This window comes from Typopeltis vanoorti, chromosome 13 (assembly GCF_054136105.1).
Source record: "Typopeltis vanoorti isolate ZY-2024b chromosome 13, IOZ_Tvanoo_1.0, whole genome shotgun sequence".
NCBI classification, from domain to species: domain Eukaryota; kingdom Metazoa; phylum Arthropoda; class Arachnida; order Uropygi; family Thelyphonidae; genus Typopeltis; species Typopeltis vanoorti.
In genome coordinates this window covers 115,041,013-115,056,268 of record NC_143561.1, presented here as the reverse complement: position 1 = coordinate 115,056,268, position 15,256 = coordinate 115,041,013, and the positions used below count along the sequence as shown (strand labels likewise).

Sequence of the window (15,256 nt, the reverse complement as noted above, 5' to 3'; positions counted from 1 at the left end):
TAATGATAATGTGAACGAAATTGTGTTGGACCATCACTGTGATTATAATGATAGTTTGTATGAATTAATGATAAGTTGAAATCTGTCTAACAGTGAATTATTTTTATTTGTTACAGTTACCCATTGTAGTATTAATGATGAACTTGCCATCCCCATTGTGGAATACTCCGTCTCTGTTAACTCCTAATATGGTAGATAATCTGTTTCATGAAATGGGACATGCCATGCATTCAATGATGGCAAGAACTACTTATCAGCATGTCACAGGTACAAGATGTTCTACAGATCTTGCAGAAGTTCCATCTATTCTTATGGAGTACTTTGCCTCTGACCCCAGAGTAATACATTTTATTTTTGAATTAGATTTTGTTAGAATATATTTTTGATAGAATATATTTGATTAAAGAAAACAGTGTAAACAGAAAATGGATCAGAAATAAGAATTACACATCTGTCTGTTGTTCTGTTCATCCCATCTATAGTACTGATATGTTCTAGGTTTACAGCATTTTATACTTGATTATCATTAAAAAAAAAAAAAACAGTATAGTAGATATATATAGTAGATTCTCTCTACAGCACACTCTTAGAGACCACAGAATTCTTCATTACAGCATATAGTTTACTAAACTGAATTTCCTTTAGGACGCTAAACGGTGTGAACAGAGGTTCACAAAGATTAAAACAAAGTATTAAAAGTATAATAAACATCTGTTGATAGCTTTTTGTCGAATAGTTTCTAATGCTCACTTCTCCTCATTTTGCTTTGCATGCACTTCTCATTTTGCTATCTCTTTCTCACTGTCAGTCTCACACTGGTTGCTGTCTTGTCATCATTTACACTCCTTTTGCTATCAGTCTTGCATCTTATCTTATCATGAGTTGCATTCTCTTTCTCAACCTTTCTTTTTTTTGCAACCTTTTGCAAGACAAGAAAATGAATTGAATCACAAAAGTAGAGGGATCACCAATAATTGGATTATTGATGAGGATTAGAAATCTTAGGGAGGTTTTAGATACACCATAGCTCAGTAAACATGCTCTTTGCTTGACATCTCAATTCATCACTGTCATATCTAGGCAACATACTGATTTTCCTTCCTGCTACACATCTTATACACACGCTTCAGCAACCTTCTGACGTCCACGTTCATATTTTGCTTCTTTCCAACCAAATTTCATTATTACTAAAACCATATGTGAAATAAATTTAGTTTAATCCTTTATCCAAGTGTGAGCAAACAAAGTTTGCACCTGAAAGTATCTTCAGGACTGGGGTAAGGTGGTACAACACCAGGCAACTCGTTGCAAAGGTGGAGCAAGATACCAACACTCCTGCCTCAATATCTCCTATAATGCAAAACACATCTCCTTGCGGATATGTCTGTTATGCATTAGGGGAAGGGCCACTACCCAGACTAGTTTCGACCTTTATTGAGGTCTCTTCAGTGGGAGCCAGGCCCAAGTTGAGATACCAGGCAGAAGCATTAGCAGGTCATCTCTACCTATAGGAGTTACCAAATGGTGTGCCACCCTTTTTTAATAAATTACTATGGATTTAGAGAAAGATGTTGAAAGTTTATTTTTCACTTGGTTAGAGTATAATAAATTTAGTTTAATCCTTTATCCAAGTGTGAGCAAACAAAGTTTGCGCCTGAAAGTATCTTCAGGACTGGGGTAAGGTGGTACAACACCAGGACAAACAAAGTGTTGTAAGGTGTTGTACCACCTTACCCCAGTCCTGAAGATACTTTCAGGCGCAAACTTTGTTTGCTCACACTTGGATAAAGGATTAAACTAAATTTATTATACTCTAACCAAGTGAAAAATAAACTTTCAACATATGTGAAATCATCCACTCGTTGATTATTAATGATCATAACAAAAGTTACAACACCAGGGCAAACAAAGTGTTGTAAGGTGTTGTACCACCTTACCCCAGTCCTGAAGATACTTTCAGGCGCAAACTTTGTTTGCTCACACTTGGATAAAGGATTAAACTAAATTTATTATACTAAATATTAAAATATTAAACTAAAAATATTAAACTAAATTTATTAATGATCATAACAAAAGTTACAACACCAGGGCAAACAAAGTGTTGTAAGGTGTTGTACCACCTTACCCCAGTCCTGAAGATACTTTCAGGCGCAAACCAATGCAGTAAACTGCCGCCAATCTTTTCACCCCAAAATGCATAACCTTACATTTTGCCACATTAAATTGACATCCATTCTCCTTAGCCCAGACCTCCAATCTATCCAAATCATCCTGCAAAATTTTGACGTCATCTGCATTCACTATTGCCCTACCCAACTTCGCATCATCCGCAAACAAATGAACTGTTCCTCTCAGATCCTTTCCTATATCATTTATGAACAAATTAAACATGCTTGGGCCAGAGCACATTATGTTAGATATCAGAATCAAAAACAATCATGGATTGAGTTTACATCATCTATCGGTTATATAATTGAGCCTCTGTAGCTCAGTCGGTATAGACGAAGTACTTGGATCGGAAAGACCTAGGTTCAATTCCCGTCAGTGACATGAGGAACCTTTATCTGGTCTGTTTTGATGAAAGGTGAGTTAACCAGTCTCATACAGAGGTGGTGGTGGTGGGGGTTTCATCCCCCAGAACAGGCAAACTGGCCTGTGAATACATGCATCTACAGAGATAGGACACACCAGGAGGCATAGGGCTAACCACCTTACCCTCAAGTTACAGTTGCAAAGTCCAAGAATACTTGGAAGGGTCGTGGCCGCTTTGCCTGTTAGGACCACTGATAGGATAGGATACGAAATATTTCATTTAATAGTTTGTTTCACATAAACTTTTCTTACCTCACAAACTTCTTTGAAATCCAAAAAAGCTTTATTATTTGCAAATGTGTAAATTCCACTAATTTATTTATTTTATTTTTTAATTACACACACACGCATATGATTAAATCTCGAAGAAGAAGAAGAAGAGTGAACTTCTTCAAATGAATTTCATGTAGTGTGTAAAATCGCAACTGAAAAATAAGTTCATGATTTCAGTATCTCTTGTATACGTTTAGTCAATGTTATTTGTGATTCCTATGATTGATGAAAGCAAAATGATCATCTTACATTGATACCTAAGTAGCTATCAACAATTAGTTATGATAGCTGTTAGGACTAGCTTTCTTTTCTGAAGCCGATGGTTGAAGATATTAACTGTTTCTTAATTTGCATCTTGTGTGTACATCCACTTTTCTTTCTGTAGCTCTCTGGAAAGACATTGCTATATTGCAAGGAGCAGAATGGGTTTACTAAAGGAAGGACGTTGTAGCAATTTACTCATATTTTATAACAATGTTATGGCTGAGTTGGATAAAGGGAATGGATACACTATGATAATGTGATTGTCTGTGGAAAAACTAATGGTGGTGGTCGGTGGTGGAGACAGAGCTGTAGAGCAGATGCCATCCCTCGATGAGTCTTTGGACTCCCTGGAGGTGTCAAATAATAATAAAATAATAATAATGTTGGATTTATCTATGGCATTTGATAGGATACAACATGAAAGGCTGTTGCATAAACTGGAGAATATGGGATTGTAATATAAACTCTTGACTTGGATTAAGTGATGATTGACAGACACATCAAAAAGTGATATACAATGAGTGTGAATCTGTCAAATTTAAGGTGACCAGTGGTGTACCTCAAGGTTCAATCCATTATTGGGCCATTATTGTTTAATCTATGCATTAATCACATCAGGCAATTGTCTAACTTCATATGTACAATTTTTTGCAGATGATGCGAAGATATGCAGGACAATCAGGGATGCTACTGATATTCAGCACTTATAAAATGATTTGAATAGGCTGGAAATTTGGACAAACGAAAATGGCTGTCAGTTTAATGTTAGTTTAATGATGTGTTTTACATTATGGGTATTACTAAGTTTAGTGATCAGAGCTTACTCCACCTTTACTATGATTTGCACCTGTCATGAAAGGTTTGCTTACGCTTGGATCTGCCAAAACTTATAGTTTCTATATTCAGCATGAAACTTGTAGTTACTCTATTCGGCTTTGAAATAATGTTGGATTCAATGTTCACTTAATTTGAATAATCCCTGTTAGGTCTGTTTAAATCCTGCTTGATATTTTCTAAGTTTCCTTTGTTTTTTTTATTCATTGTTGATAATGCAGTCACTCTCCACTGTACAAAACTTCGAGAATGAAAGAATGATTTGTTAATGCATTAGGTTTACTGTAGCAAATTTTGTTTGGAATGTATGAACCTTAGACCAAGACTCTTGGGTAGTTTGTTATATTGTGTTCACTGTAAACAGTATAGGCCATTATGAGAGTTGCCTGTAGCTGTTGGGATGTTATTTGTAAATTCCAAGAATTGTGAATGAAGTTTATGTATTTTCATAAATAGCATGAATTTCATTGTTTGTTTTTTTTCCCCTTATAGGTAATATCGTGTTTTGCTAAGCATTATCATAGTGGTAAACCAATTCCATCTCATCTCCTTACAAGTTTGACCTCTTCAAAACATTTGTTTTCAGCCAGTGAAACTCAGTTACAAGTATTTTATGCTGCACTAGATCAGATGTATCATGGCTGTCCATTTGAAAGATCTACCACAGATGTTCTGAAATCTGCACAACGAGAATATTATAGTCTTCCTTATGTAGAAGATACAGTAAGAATATCTTTTTATTGATAGTGATAAACATAAAGTGCAGTAAACTTTCACTATAATAACCATTGTTTGACTCAGTCATGTTAATAAATCGTCAAAAATTCTTGGCCAATCCCCATAGCATTAGTGCTGTTATAAAGGAAATTCACTGTAGTAGATCTTTTGCTGTAATATTATTCTTTGGCTATAGTTTTGCCTATATATATATATATATATATATATATATATAGGGGGAGAGAGAGAGAGCCTATATGCCTATATTTTTGCCTATATAGGTATACAATTCTTTGGTTATAGTGAAAGTTACTGTATATAGATAAAACTTTCCAACAGTGGACATCCTTGATGTATGCTATATTGTTCATTATTGAGAAGTGTATGTTTTATAGAAGTATATGAAATGAATATTGAATAGAAATGGATAACAACATAAGTAGGATCATTAAAAGCAGAATTTGTGATTTGATATGTCATCTTCTGTGCTAAATTAAAATAAGCAAATTGGAATAGAATGTTTAAATTAAAACTAACAGTGGTGATAGCGGTTTAGCAGAATCACTTCCCAAAATTGAGTGAACCTAAGACCAAAGTTCTAAAACAAACATTCCTGTTTGTTTTAGAACTTTGCACCTTTCTTTGTATATGATTTCCATTAAGAAATGGCTTTGTGAGAAACTTACTCTGTTTGAATTTTGAAGACACAAAATTCAAACAGTTTTGTGTCTTGCAATGCTGGACTTATCTGTTGCTGGATATATGATGTAATCTTGGTGTTCCTTCATGGGAATAGATGCTGACCCTTCTATTTACAAATGTTAAAGACACCACAAGAGCAAGTCATCTAATAAACTCCTGTATATAATGTTCCTTCTTCTTGTGGTGTTTAGGAGATGACCCAATATTTTACATGGGATGACCTTAAGAAATTTATATATGAGTCCCTCCCTCCAAACAGTAAGAAAAACTTACTTAGAAAAATACCAGTAGGACTTCAGATCATAAATGTCTTCTGTCTTCTCAGATGTACCTTGGATACGAGGAATAGAAACTTGTTCAGAAGGTAGAAAATGATGTCTGAAGTTACTCATGATTTTTTTCTATAATCTGGATGTCACAGCTATTAGAACGTAATGTTAATGAAATTGAATTCTTGTCATGAATGCATTTCTGTGGATGTAAAACATCTTAGTGTACCTCATTCTTTCTCTCAGGGTTGCACAGTTGTCAGCATTCATTGTGTTGAAATTATGGATACAAAACAATGTTACAGCAATTACTTTACTTAAAACTAATATAAAGTAATCCTCAGCATTTCAACCTCTGTATCAAAGTCATCATCAGGAATACATATACGAGGTGGGAGGGTCTGGAAAGTTCTGATAAACATCTAGAACAAAAATGATATTAAGGTAACTGGTATAACCAGAAGAAAGAAAATACGAGGATATAAAAACATAAGCTACCATCATAACTCTTCTACTAGTATGTTCTTTCTTGTGGTTATATCAGTTGCCTTAATATCATTTTTGTTCTAGATGTTTATCAAAATTTTCCTGACCCCCCCCCTCGTATAAAACACAAGTAACATTACAGTACACATAAGTAAACTATAGCACAACTGCTTTGTTAACCATTTACACTAGCCTGACCAGGAGAAGAGTAAAATTTAAAACTTCTCTACAGAGTGTTATTAATATGGTTGACATGCTTTGTCCATCTGGAGTGAACCAGGAAGTAAATGGTGCCACTGGCTTTGAAAATGTATGGTACATTGTTGAGGTGGATAATTCACAATATTTAGTGAATATTCTGTAAGCCTGTTCTATAAGAGGGGTTACTGTGCAATTCAGGAATTGTAGAAAGTGGGGGGGGGGGCTTAAAGCTAGGCAAGTCTGTCACATAGTTATTTATTTATTTATCGTATGGCTTGTACACATGGTTAAAAGATAATAAGATATAATACACATGAGTATAGATAAGATACACATATATGATTAAAAAAAAATAGTTTACATTCAGGCAAATATAAATATGAAATTTATGACAAGCATCAGACAGAAGATTAGTCATATTTTAACATTTAGGTTTTTGATCCAGTTGATCACCTCTGGGGATAGGTCAAAGATGTCCTTAAAGTCACCTGGATATGCTACAGGTGACTGGATCAGCTCGCATTCTTGTACTATATGGTAAATGGTTTGGATCTCAGCTCCACAGGAACAGTGGGGATTTGGTATCTTACCCCACTTTGAAAGTAAGTCTCCACATACACCATGGCCTGTACGAATCCTGTTAGCCGTCATCCATATATTCCTGGGCAGGTCAAATCCAGATGGTTTTTGGAAGATGTTTATGTGATTGCAAACTTCAGGTGATACTGCTTGGGACCACAGTACATCCCACCTACTCGCCATACTGTCATTTTGGCTAAGAAGATTACGGGCAGTTTTTATGGCAGGTCTTCTGGATTTTAGTCTATTGGATAAAGCATCTGGAATAAATTCATGTATTAGGAGATTTTGGTTATTTAAAATTCTTTTATATTCATGAAGCAAGGCTTCCTGTCATCACAGTTCCAGAGGAGCAATATGGCTCAAAGTGGGGAGCCATTGTAAGGGTGTACTCCTAATGCAACCTGTTATTAAACACAGAGTAGAGTTAAGTTGAGTATCTAGTTTATTGACATGGTAACTATTGAGCCAGACAGGAGCACCATACTCTGCTGCACTGTAAACTAGATCCATTGCAGTGCACCGCAGAGTTGTGGCACTTGAGCCCCATATAGTACCACAAAACTTCTGAACTATGTTATTTCTGGTGCGAACTTTAGCAGTGATATTAATCATATGCTGTTTATATGTCAGAGTTCTATCCAGAGTTATCCCCAGATATTTAGGTGTCGGATTAAACGAAATTAATGTTCCATCAGCATATATCTCTGGTTTTTGATTTACAAGACTATTATTCAGGTGAAAGCAAGAAGATTCGGTTTTACTAGAATTTGGTGTTAATCTCCATTTTTTATAGAACTGCTATGAAGCTGACAGATCATTTGTCAATATTTCTTCAGTTCTTTTGATAGATTTGTCGCTGATCGCCAAAGCTAGATCATCTGCATAAGCAAACTTCCTGCTGCTGTTTCAGGAATATCTGCGATGTAAAGGCTAAAAAGCAGTGGCGCGAGCACTGAGCCCTGAGATAATCCATTCTTAAGCACTCTCTGTTTACTGATGTTTCCTCCGGTGACTACCCTGAAATATTGATCACACAGTAAGTTGTTTAGGAGATGACCCAATATTTTACATGGGATGACCTTAAGAAATTTATATATGAGTCCTTCCCTCCAAACAGTATCGTTAGCTGCTGTTAAGTCAATAAAGACTACAGTAGTCTTCGGGCATCTTTGAAATCCTGCTTCAATGTAGGTTGTTAAGCTGAGAACTTGATCTGTGCAGCTGTGATTTCTTCTGAACCCTGCTTGTTTTGTTGAAACACGTTCAAAAATTTTATCACTGATCCTGTTCAATATTAATCTCTCCAACAATTTGTAGATTGCACTTAAAAGGGCTATGGGACGATAGCTTTCAGTTTTATCTGCTGGCTTACCTGGTTTTAGCACAGCAATGATTTTTGTCCTTTAAAATTCTTTAGGAACGCAGCCACTTTCAAGTATATCGTTAAAGAACTTAGCCAGCCACAATCTTGCATAAGGTCCACAGTGCATCAGGAATTCATTATGAACATTGTCAAATCCAGGAGCCTTCCCCATTTTGATATTTTGAAGCGCCAAGGATATTTCCTCACAGGACAAAGGCAAAGAGAATTGTTGATTCTTTTGAGTTACAGACTTCATAGCCTTTAGTTTGCGTTTTACCTCTTTAGTATGTTCTTTATCTATCGGAGCTCTAGAAAGCGAAACAATATGAGCAGCTTTCTGATTCAGATCGACAAGAGGAGATTTCTTTGGTACAGAGGGGCTTGAACCAAGCTTTTTAAGTAGCAACCAGGCTTTTCTACTAGAGTGTTTGAAATCTATGTTTCAGTTATTTGAATCCACTTTTCCCTACGAGCAGTGTTGAGACTATGGAGCAGTTCTTCTATCTCGGGATCCTTACTTTCAAGGAATTACCGATACAGGGATTCGCTTTCATTGGTCAATCCAGGCACGTATTCTTTTCGGTAGCCTTGTGGAATGTGTATTTTTGCCACCACTATAACTACTCCAGTGAACAGTGTATAGTTTCTATAAGCTGGGGGAATTCTTCTAAGGCGTGCGTCTAGATCTGTAGTGAAGTTTTCCCAGTTGGCTTTTTGGAAATTCCATCTTGGTCTAGGAAATGATGTTATCACTGGAATTTGGGCTCCTAATTCCATAAAGATGGGATGGTGCTGGCTATTTGGAAAAACCTCAAGAATATGTCTGATAGTCTGTAGAGGCTGATTTTCACTATCAGTGGAGACGAATGTCAAATCTGGGTTATATTCCTTATTCCAGGCTCTTGATTTAAAGGTGCCTTTTTCCTTGGCATCAAAAACCAAGTGAAGACGGTGTTGATCTGCCCATTCAGCTAATATTACACCATTGGGTGGGGGTATGTCTGTAGAACATCATTTGGCCAAACAGTTGCAGGTGGTTTATATACATTCACAATCATAATGTCCACTATTTTAACAGTGATCTTATGGATTTCGTCATCCGTCGAAGAAGAAGATATCAGTACAGCATTCTCAATACCATTTCGGACATGTTATGTTGCTGTAGCTACAACTGTAAGTAATCCCGAGAATGTCGTAGCCAGGGATTATTGCTCTAGATTTAACTTGATCTTCAGTTTCGATATGTGATTCTTGAATGAGAAGTAGATCGACGTTTTTTTCTCGTAGAAGTTTAGAAAGACATTGACATTTTGATGCGCTAATACCCTCAACATTTAACTGGAAGATATGGATATTATGTCCAATATTCCTTATCAGCTGGTTCGAAGAAGAACTGTTGTGAAAGTTTTGAGTTTCTATGTGTAGGTATGATCAGGAGATTGCACAATGGTCTGGCCGCCAGTTGCTCTAGCTCTTTAGCATGACCCAGGGTGCAGCACAAGGAGGCGAGCTAGAATTGCACCCTTGTCACATAGTTGTTTGTGATAGATGAATTTCATGGCTCAATTTGAGACAACAACCTTGCTCATTTTGGAGGTGTAAAAACTTGAAAAAGTCTTATGTTTGGTTCTCTGGAGCAGGGTTTCATGATCACTTAGTCCTTAGCTTATACACTATGCTAATATATGATAGGTTTATAACCTTTCACAGGTGTGATTTACATTACAAAACAGCGTAAACCAGGTAACTGCAATGGGACAGTTGGTTGATTAGTTGATTTATGGTTTATTGGCACAAGGACAGTAAAGGTCATACTGTGCCACATCAGAGGTTACAGTAGTACACAAGGTATTAATAAATAGTCATAAACAGATAAATTACTAAATAATATGCTTGTACAAAAAGTTAAGCAATGCAGCATCTACATTTAAATAGAATTTGTAATCAAATGAATTTGTATAAACAAATTATTTGTAAAAATTAAAAAATATGATGCAGTTTATGCAAGTCTGATAACATCTGTCTGAGTGTATATAGCTCAGCCAGATAGGTAAAAATTTCATTCTTCTCTTGCGTGAAGTGTTGGCTCCACTGGATGACAAATGATGAGAAGATGTGCTGCATTTTTCACACATAGGTGGATCATCAGTCCTTAATAAATAAGAATGTGTAAGGCTACTCTGATCTGTGCAGAGCCTAGCAAGAACAACTTCCTCTCTTCTGTTTCCATGTTGACTGGACTGCAGTGCTTAATCTCATGAAATTTGTTTTCGGCACTTCCTGTCATGATGACTGCCATTAGGTAATTAGCTTTGATCTTATAACCTTCCTGTAGTCTATATATCAAACCATCAGGGAGTACATTGAAAAAGTAGGAAATTTTAACCATGGCAACATTGATTGAAAGACGATTTGGCTTCTCACAATAGCAAAATGAATTTTATGGAATTTTTGAAGGAGACAGTTACCTCTGGTAGCATGTGGTGAATAGAAATTGATGATCAGGAGCTAGGGATTTCATCATAGCTTCACAGAGAATTCTGAACGAGATGTCATTTCTAGTCAGTTGGAGAGAGAGAGAGAGGGGTCATATGGTCTTGACTGGGGAGTGATGCAGTAAATGAAAGTGTCAAGAAAAAAGGAATTAATGTTCATTTACAAGGCAGGTGATTAAAATAGATCTTAGAGTTATGCCAGGGATGAAAGAATTTGAAAGAAAAGAAAGAGAAAAAGTTCTGTGTTTGGTCTTTAGAGCAGGGTTTTCAGACAATGTAAAAATAAACCAAAAAAACCCCATAGAATTAATAAAAATAGAAAAAAAGAACTTTAGTCCACAAACAGTACTAACGTATTATAGGTTTACAAAAATCTTTTGTGGGCAGGAGTCATATAAAAAGGGAGGATAAATAGATCAGTCTACATCTACAAATCAGGAAGTGATTATGGCAGAGGTATAAGAAAGGAGAGTAGGAGCACATGCATGAGGAGTATGAGGTTCAAACAATGAAATTGATAAATCTAGTGTGGAAAGGAAATTAGGAATATGATGGCATTACCAGTTAATGAAAATCCATTCTTTCATTATGTAGAAGGAATAATCATGAAAGAATAATTCTACTGGATAAAGAAGGCAATCAGGCAACTTGCATTGAAATAGTACAGCTATTTAACTGTCATTTTATCAGGATATTCTGCTCGGTTGAAATAGGTTTTATTCCTAGAGAAGATGACAGATTGAAGGATTGCAAGTGATTAACTGAATACATTTGGAATATTAAGTACTTTTGATGTCAATAGGCTGGTCACCAGATGAGGTTTTGCTACATGTTTTAAAGAGAATTTGCTAAGGAACTGATAGAAGCATTGACTCAGCTATTTTGTGAAAAATTGTTTCAAGGTCAAACAGCTTTTCAGGTCTCTAATGTCACAATCCATATTTATAGTCCATTTTGAAAAATGAAAGAATGTAACTTCATACCTTATGAATTAAATTAATTTTTGAGCATGGAATGCCCTAAGAAAAAGTTACATTACACAAAATTCATCCAATTATTTTTGTCCAATCAAAATCTTGTCCATTCCCTCGATTTCGTCCATTACTTTTCTTGTCCAGTAGGACATTTTGTCCAATCCTATTTCGTCCAATCTTATTTGTCTAATGCTATTTATACAATTGAAAATAATTGGACGAAATGCCCTGAAAGCACCTGGGTTTGAGGTTATTTGTCCAATCCTATTCCGTTTAATGCTGTTTGTCCAGTTCTTCATGTTAGTCCAAGGAGTTATAAGTAACTTGTGATCATTAATAATAGTCAGCTAACGTTATAATTTTTTTGAAATTTGGCAGTGCTGAATATGATGGAAATTGTGATGAGTGACGGGTAAACCAATGCTTTATCTACAAAATTATTATCATTTTTCACTCTTATAACAAGAATAAGACTAAACGGTATTGCCGATGCGAGGTTCGTGACATTTGCAATGCTAGGTGCATCACAACTGCCAGTATAGACAACATCATTGTGTACAAAGATGGCAAGAACGATCACCAACATGAATCAGGCATGGACAGAGAGGTTAGGAAAGTTAAAAATAATCTAGGAGCAATACTGTCAAGTTCAGCAAGATGAAGTATTACTTATGTTGCTGGAGAGGAATAGTTTACGGAGGCAAGTCAATAGATGGCAGAACACTTGCGAGGCCTTGTACTATCGCAAGTTTGGTTGGGGTTGAGATACCGGAAGAATATCAAGTAATGTTAAATCATGACAGATTTCTTTTTTGTGATTCTGGTGTACAGGACAAGGATCGTCTTCTTGTTTTTGCCACAACGGAGAACCTAAGATTACTTGGAGCTAGTGACATTATCTTCTCTGATGGCACATTTAAAACTGCAGTTGTTTACTATGCATGGAATATTTCGAGAGCATGTCATGCCTCTGGTGTACACTCTAACTCCCACAAAAACTGAGACTACATATCAGTCAATATACCAGCATGTTGTCAACACCGCAAAACAAGCAGGAATCATTGTGAATCCACATACTGTTATGATGGATTTCAAGCTGGCGAATATGAATGCTGCAAGGGAGATATTTCCTAATGCAAATATAAAGTGTTGTCTATTTCACTTTTCTCAGGCCCTTTGGTGACATATGGCAGCTTTGGGTCTGTCACAGCAGTATAAAGTTACAGGAAGCTCTATAAGTGAAGAAGCATCAATGCTGTTCGGCTTGCCATTTGTGCCCAATTGATGACGTACTTGAGGTATTTGACTACATTGCCAGAGAGTGTTTTGGAAGACCTGGAAGGAATGATAGAGTATGTTGAATGTGTTTACATCAGAGGGCACATCAAGCTCTAGGACGTAGGGGATCAGAAAACCCTCGCTTTCCACCTGAGGTATGGAATGCTCATGATTTAGTCATCAAAGGGACGGAGAACCAACAATTCTGTAGAAGGTTGGCATAACAAATTCCAAAAGTTGATGGTGGTGTACGATCCATCACTTTGGAGATTCATTGATTCCCTGAAGGAGGAACACAGGCAGAACGAATACGATATAACATGCCTTCTTGGATGAAATGTCTGACCGGACGATTGTTCCCTTGGACAAGCTTATAAAAGGACAAAAAATCTTGGACCATCTGCCCTCAAACTGAATAAACGCTTCTCAGAAAATTTCCAAATAGTAGTATACACTAGTGGCCCAAATTATGGAAACCTTTTGGAAAAAGTGTATTTCTGAGGTTTGATGGCCCATAACACCCACTTTTTTTTTTGAGTAATACCATCAGTGGAAAGATAATTTAATCAAGAATGTAATGCAATAACTATTATGAAGGATTTTTTATTAGAACAGCAGTTATAAAGAAGAAAAGTAAAACACATAGAAAAAATGAGATATACAAAAATTCTCACAATGTGAGTTAATACTTAGTTGGGTAACCTTTAGCATTAATTACGGCCTTACAGCGCCTTCCCATGGAGTGAACCAAGTTTTTTAGTTCTACAGCTGTTATAATGTGAAACTAAGATTGAATTATTGCTTCTATTAATTGGGTTTTATTGGTGGGTTGCTTCTGACTAACAAGTTTCTTTAGTCGGCTCCATAGATTTTTGATTGGGTTAAGGTGTGGGCTATTCCCAGGCCATTCCAGCAGTGGAATATGATTATCTTGAAACCACTTTTTGCACACAGCAGCAACATGACACGGAGCTGAATCCTGTTGAAATATAAATGCTTCATATCTTGGAAAAGATCACTTGCGGAAGGCTTCAGTTTGGACTCAAGTATTTCATTTATGTATTTTTGGGCATTTATATTCCCATTAATCATGCGAATTCTGCCCACACATTTTGATGTCATACAACCCCAAATCATAACACTAAGCGGGTGTTTCACAATAGGTGTAATGCAATCAGTATGCAAATCTTCTCCGATTCTTCTCCTTACGTATTTTATGGCATCACTACCAAACAGGGAGATTTTGGTCTCATCACTCCAAATAACATTGTCCCATTCTTCCGCTGTCCAGTTAACATGGGTTTTAGCCCAGTTTAATCTTTTCGACCTTTGTTTGAGAGATAAAAATGGCTTTTTTCATGGAATTCTAGCATTTAGACCAAATTCCTGCAGTCTGCGCCAAACAGTTCTTGCACTCAACTTCACATTGTATTGCACCATTTCATCTTGTATACATCCAGATGATTTTCTTCTGTCATGTAGGCACAGTATCTCAATTCTTCTATCATCACTTGCTGTTGTGCACCTCTTTATTCTGCCTTTACCAGTCTGGTTTTGTAGTGACTGAGTCTCCTCATACCTCTTCAAAAATTTAGAAATGCCACCTTTGGTTAAGTTTCCACCAATTTTTCTTCTAATTTCTTCATAACTGTAGCCTTGTTCACTTAATAGTACTATTTTACATCACTTTCTGGGCGACTAGTCAACTCTTTGCACCATTTCTTTAATTTTATTACATTTTACAAGCTCACTAAATGAAAGAACACACACACACACACACACACACAAAAAAAAAAAAAAAAACCAACTTAATAGCAATCACATAACACACTGACAAATGTCCTTTTCTCGGCTCCAATATATGACATCAGTAACTGAATCCTACTGTGACTTTATTGGCTCATTTCCCATACAAGATGACACCTGATTGGCTCTCTAAACACTCATGCTCATTGGCTACATTCAAATGAAGGAAAGCTACTTCATATCAACCTAAGCAAGTTATGCTTCTTTTTTCTGGTTATTTGACTATTATAACTTTTCATAGAATACAGATAATTGAACAAACTTTGTTGCATTACATTCTTGATTAAATTATCTTTCCATTGATATATAATTTTATGGTATTATACCAAAAAAAGTGATGTTATGAGCCATCAAACCTCAAAAATACACTTTTTCCAAAAAGGTTTCCATAATTTTGGCCACTAGTGTAGTTTTGGATAA

General features: G+C 36.1%; 1 protein-coding gene across 1 annotated transcript in view; it reads left to right on the top strand.

The window, feature by feature from the left end:
* The window catches only part of LOC150100483 (mitochondrial intermediate peptidase), a 225,233-nt gene that overhangs the window by 197,454 nt on the left and 12,523 nt on the right, over positions 1-15,256 (top strand). The window contains exons 12-13 of the mRNA XM_090402664.1: positions 117-338; positions 4,456-4,686. Of these exons, the coding sequence (XP_090258790.1) occupies positions 117-338; positions 4,456-4,686 (453 nt within the window). The remainder of the gene's footprint in view (positions 1-116; positions 339-4,455; positions 4,687-15,256) is intronic.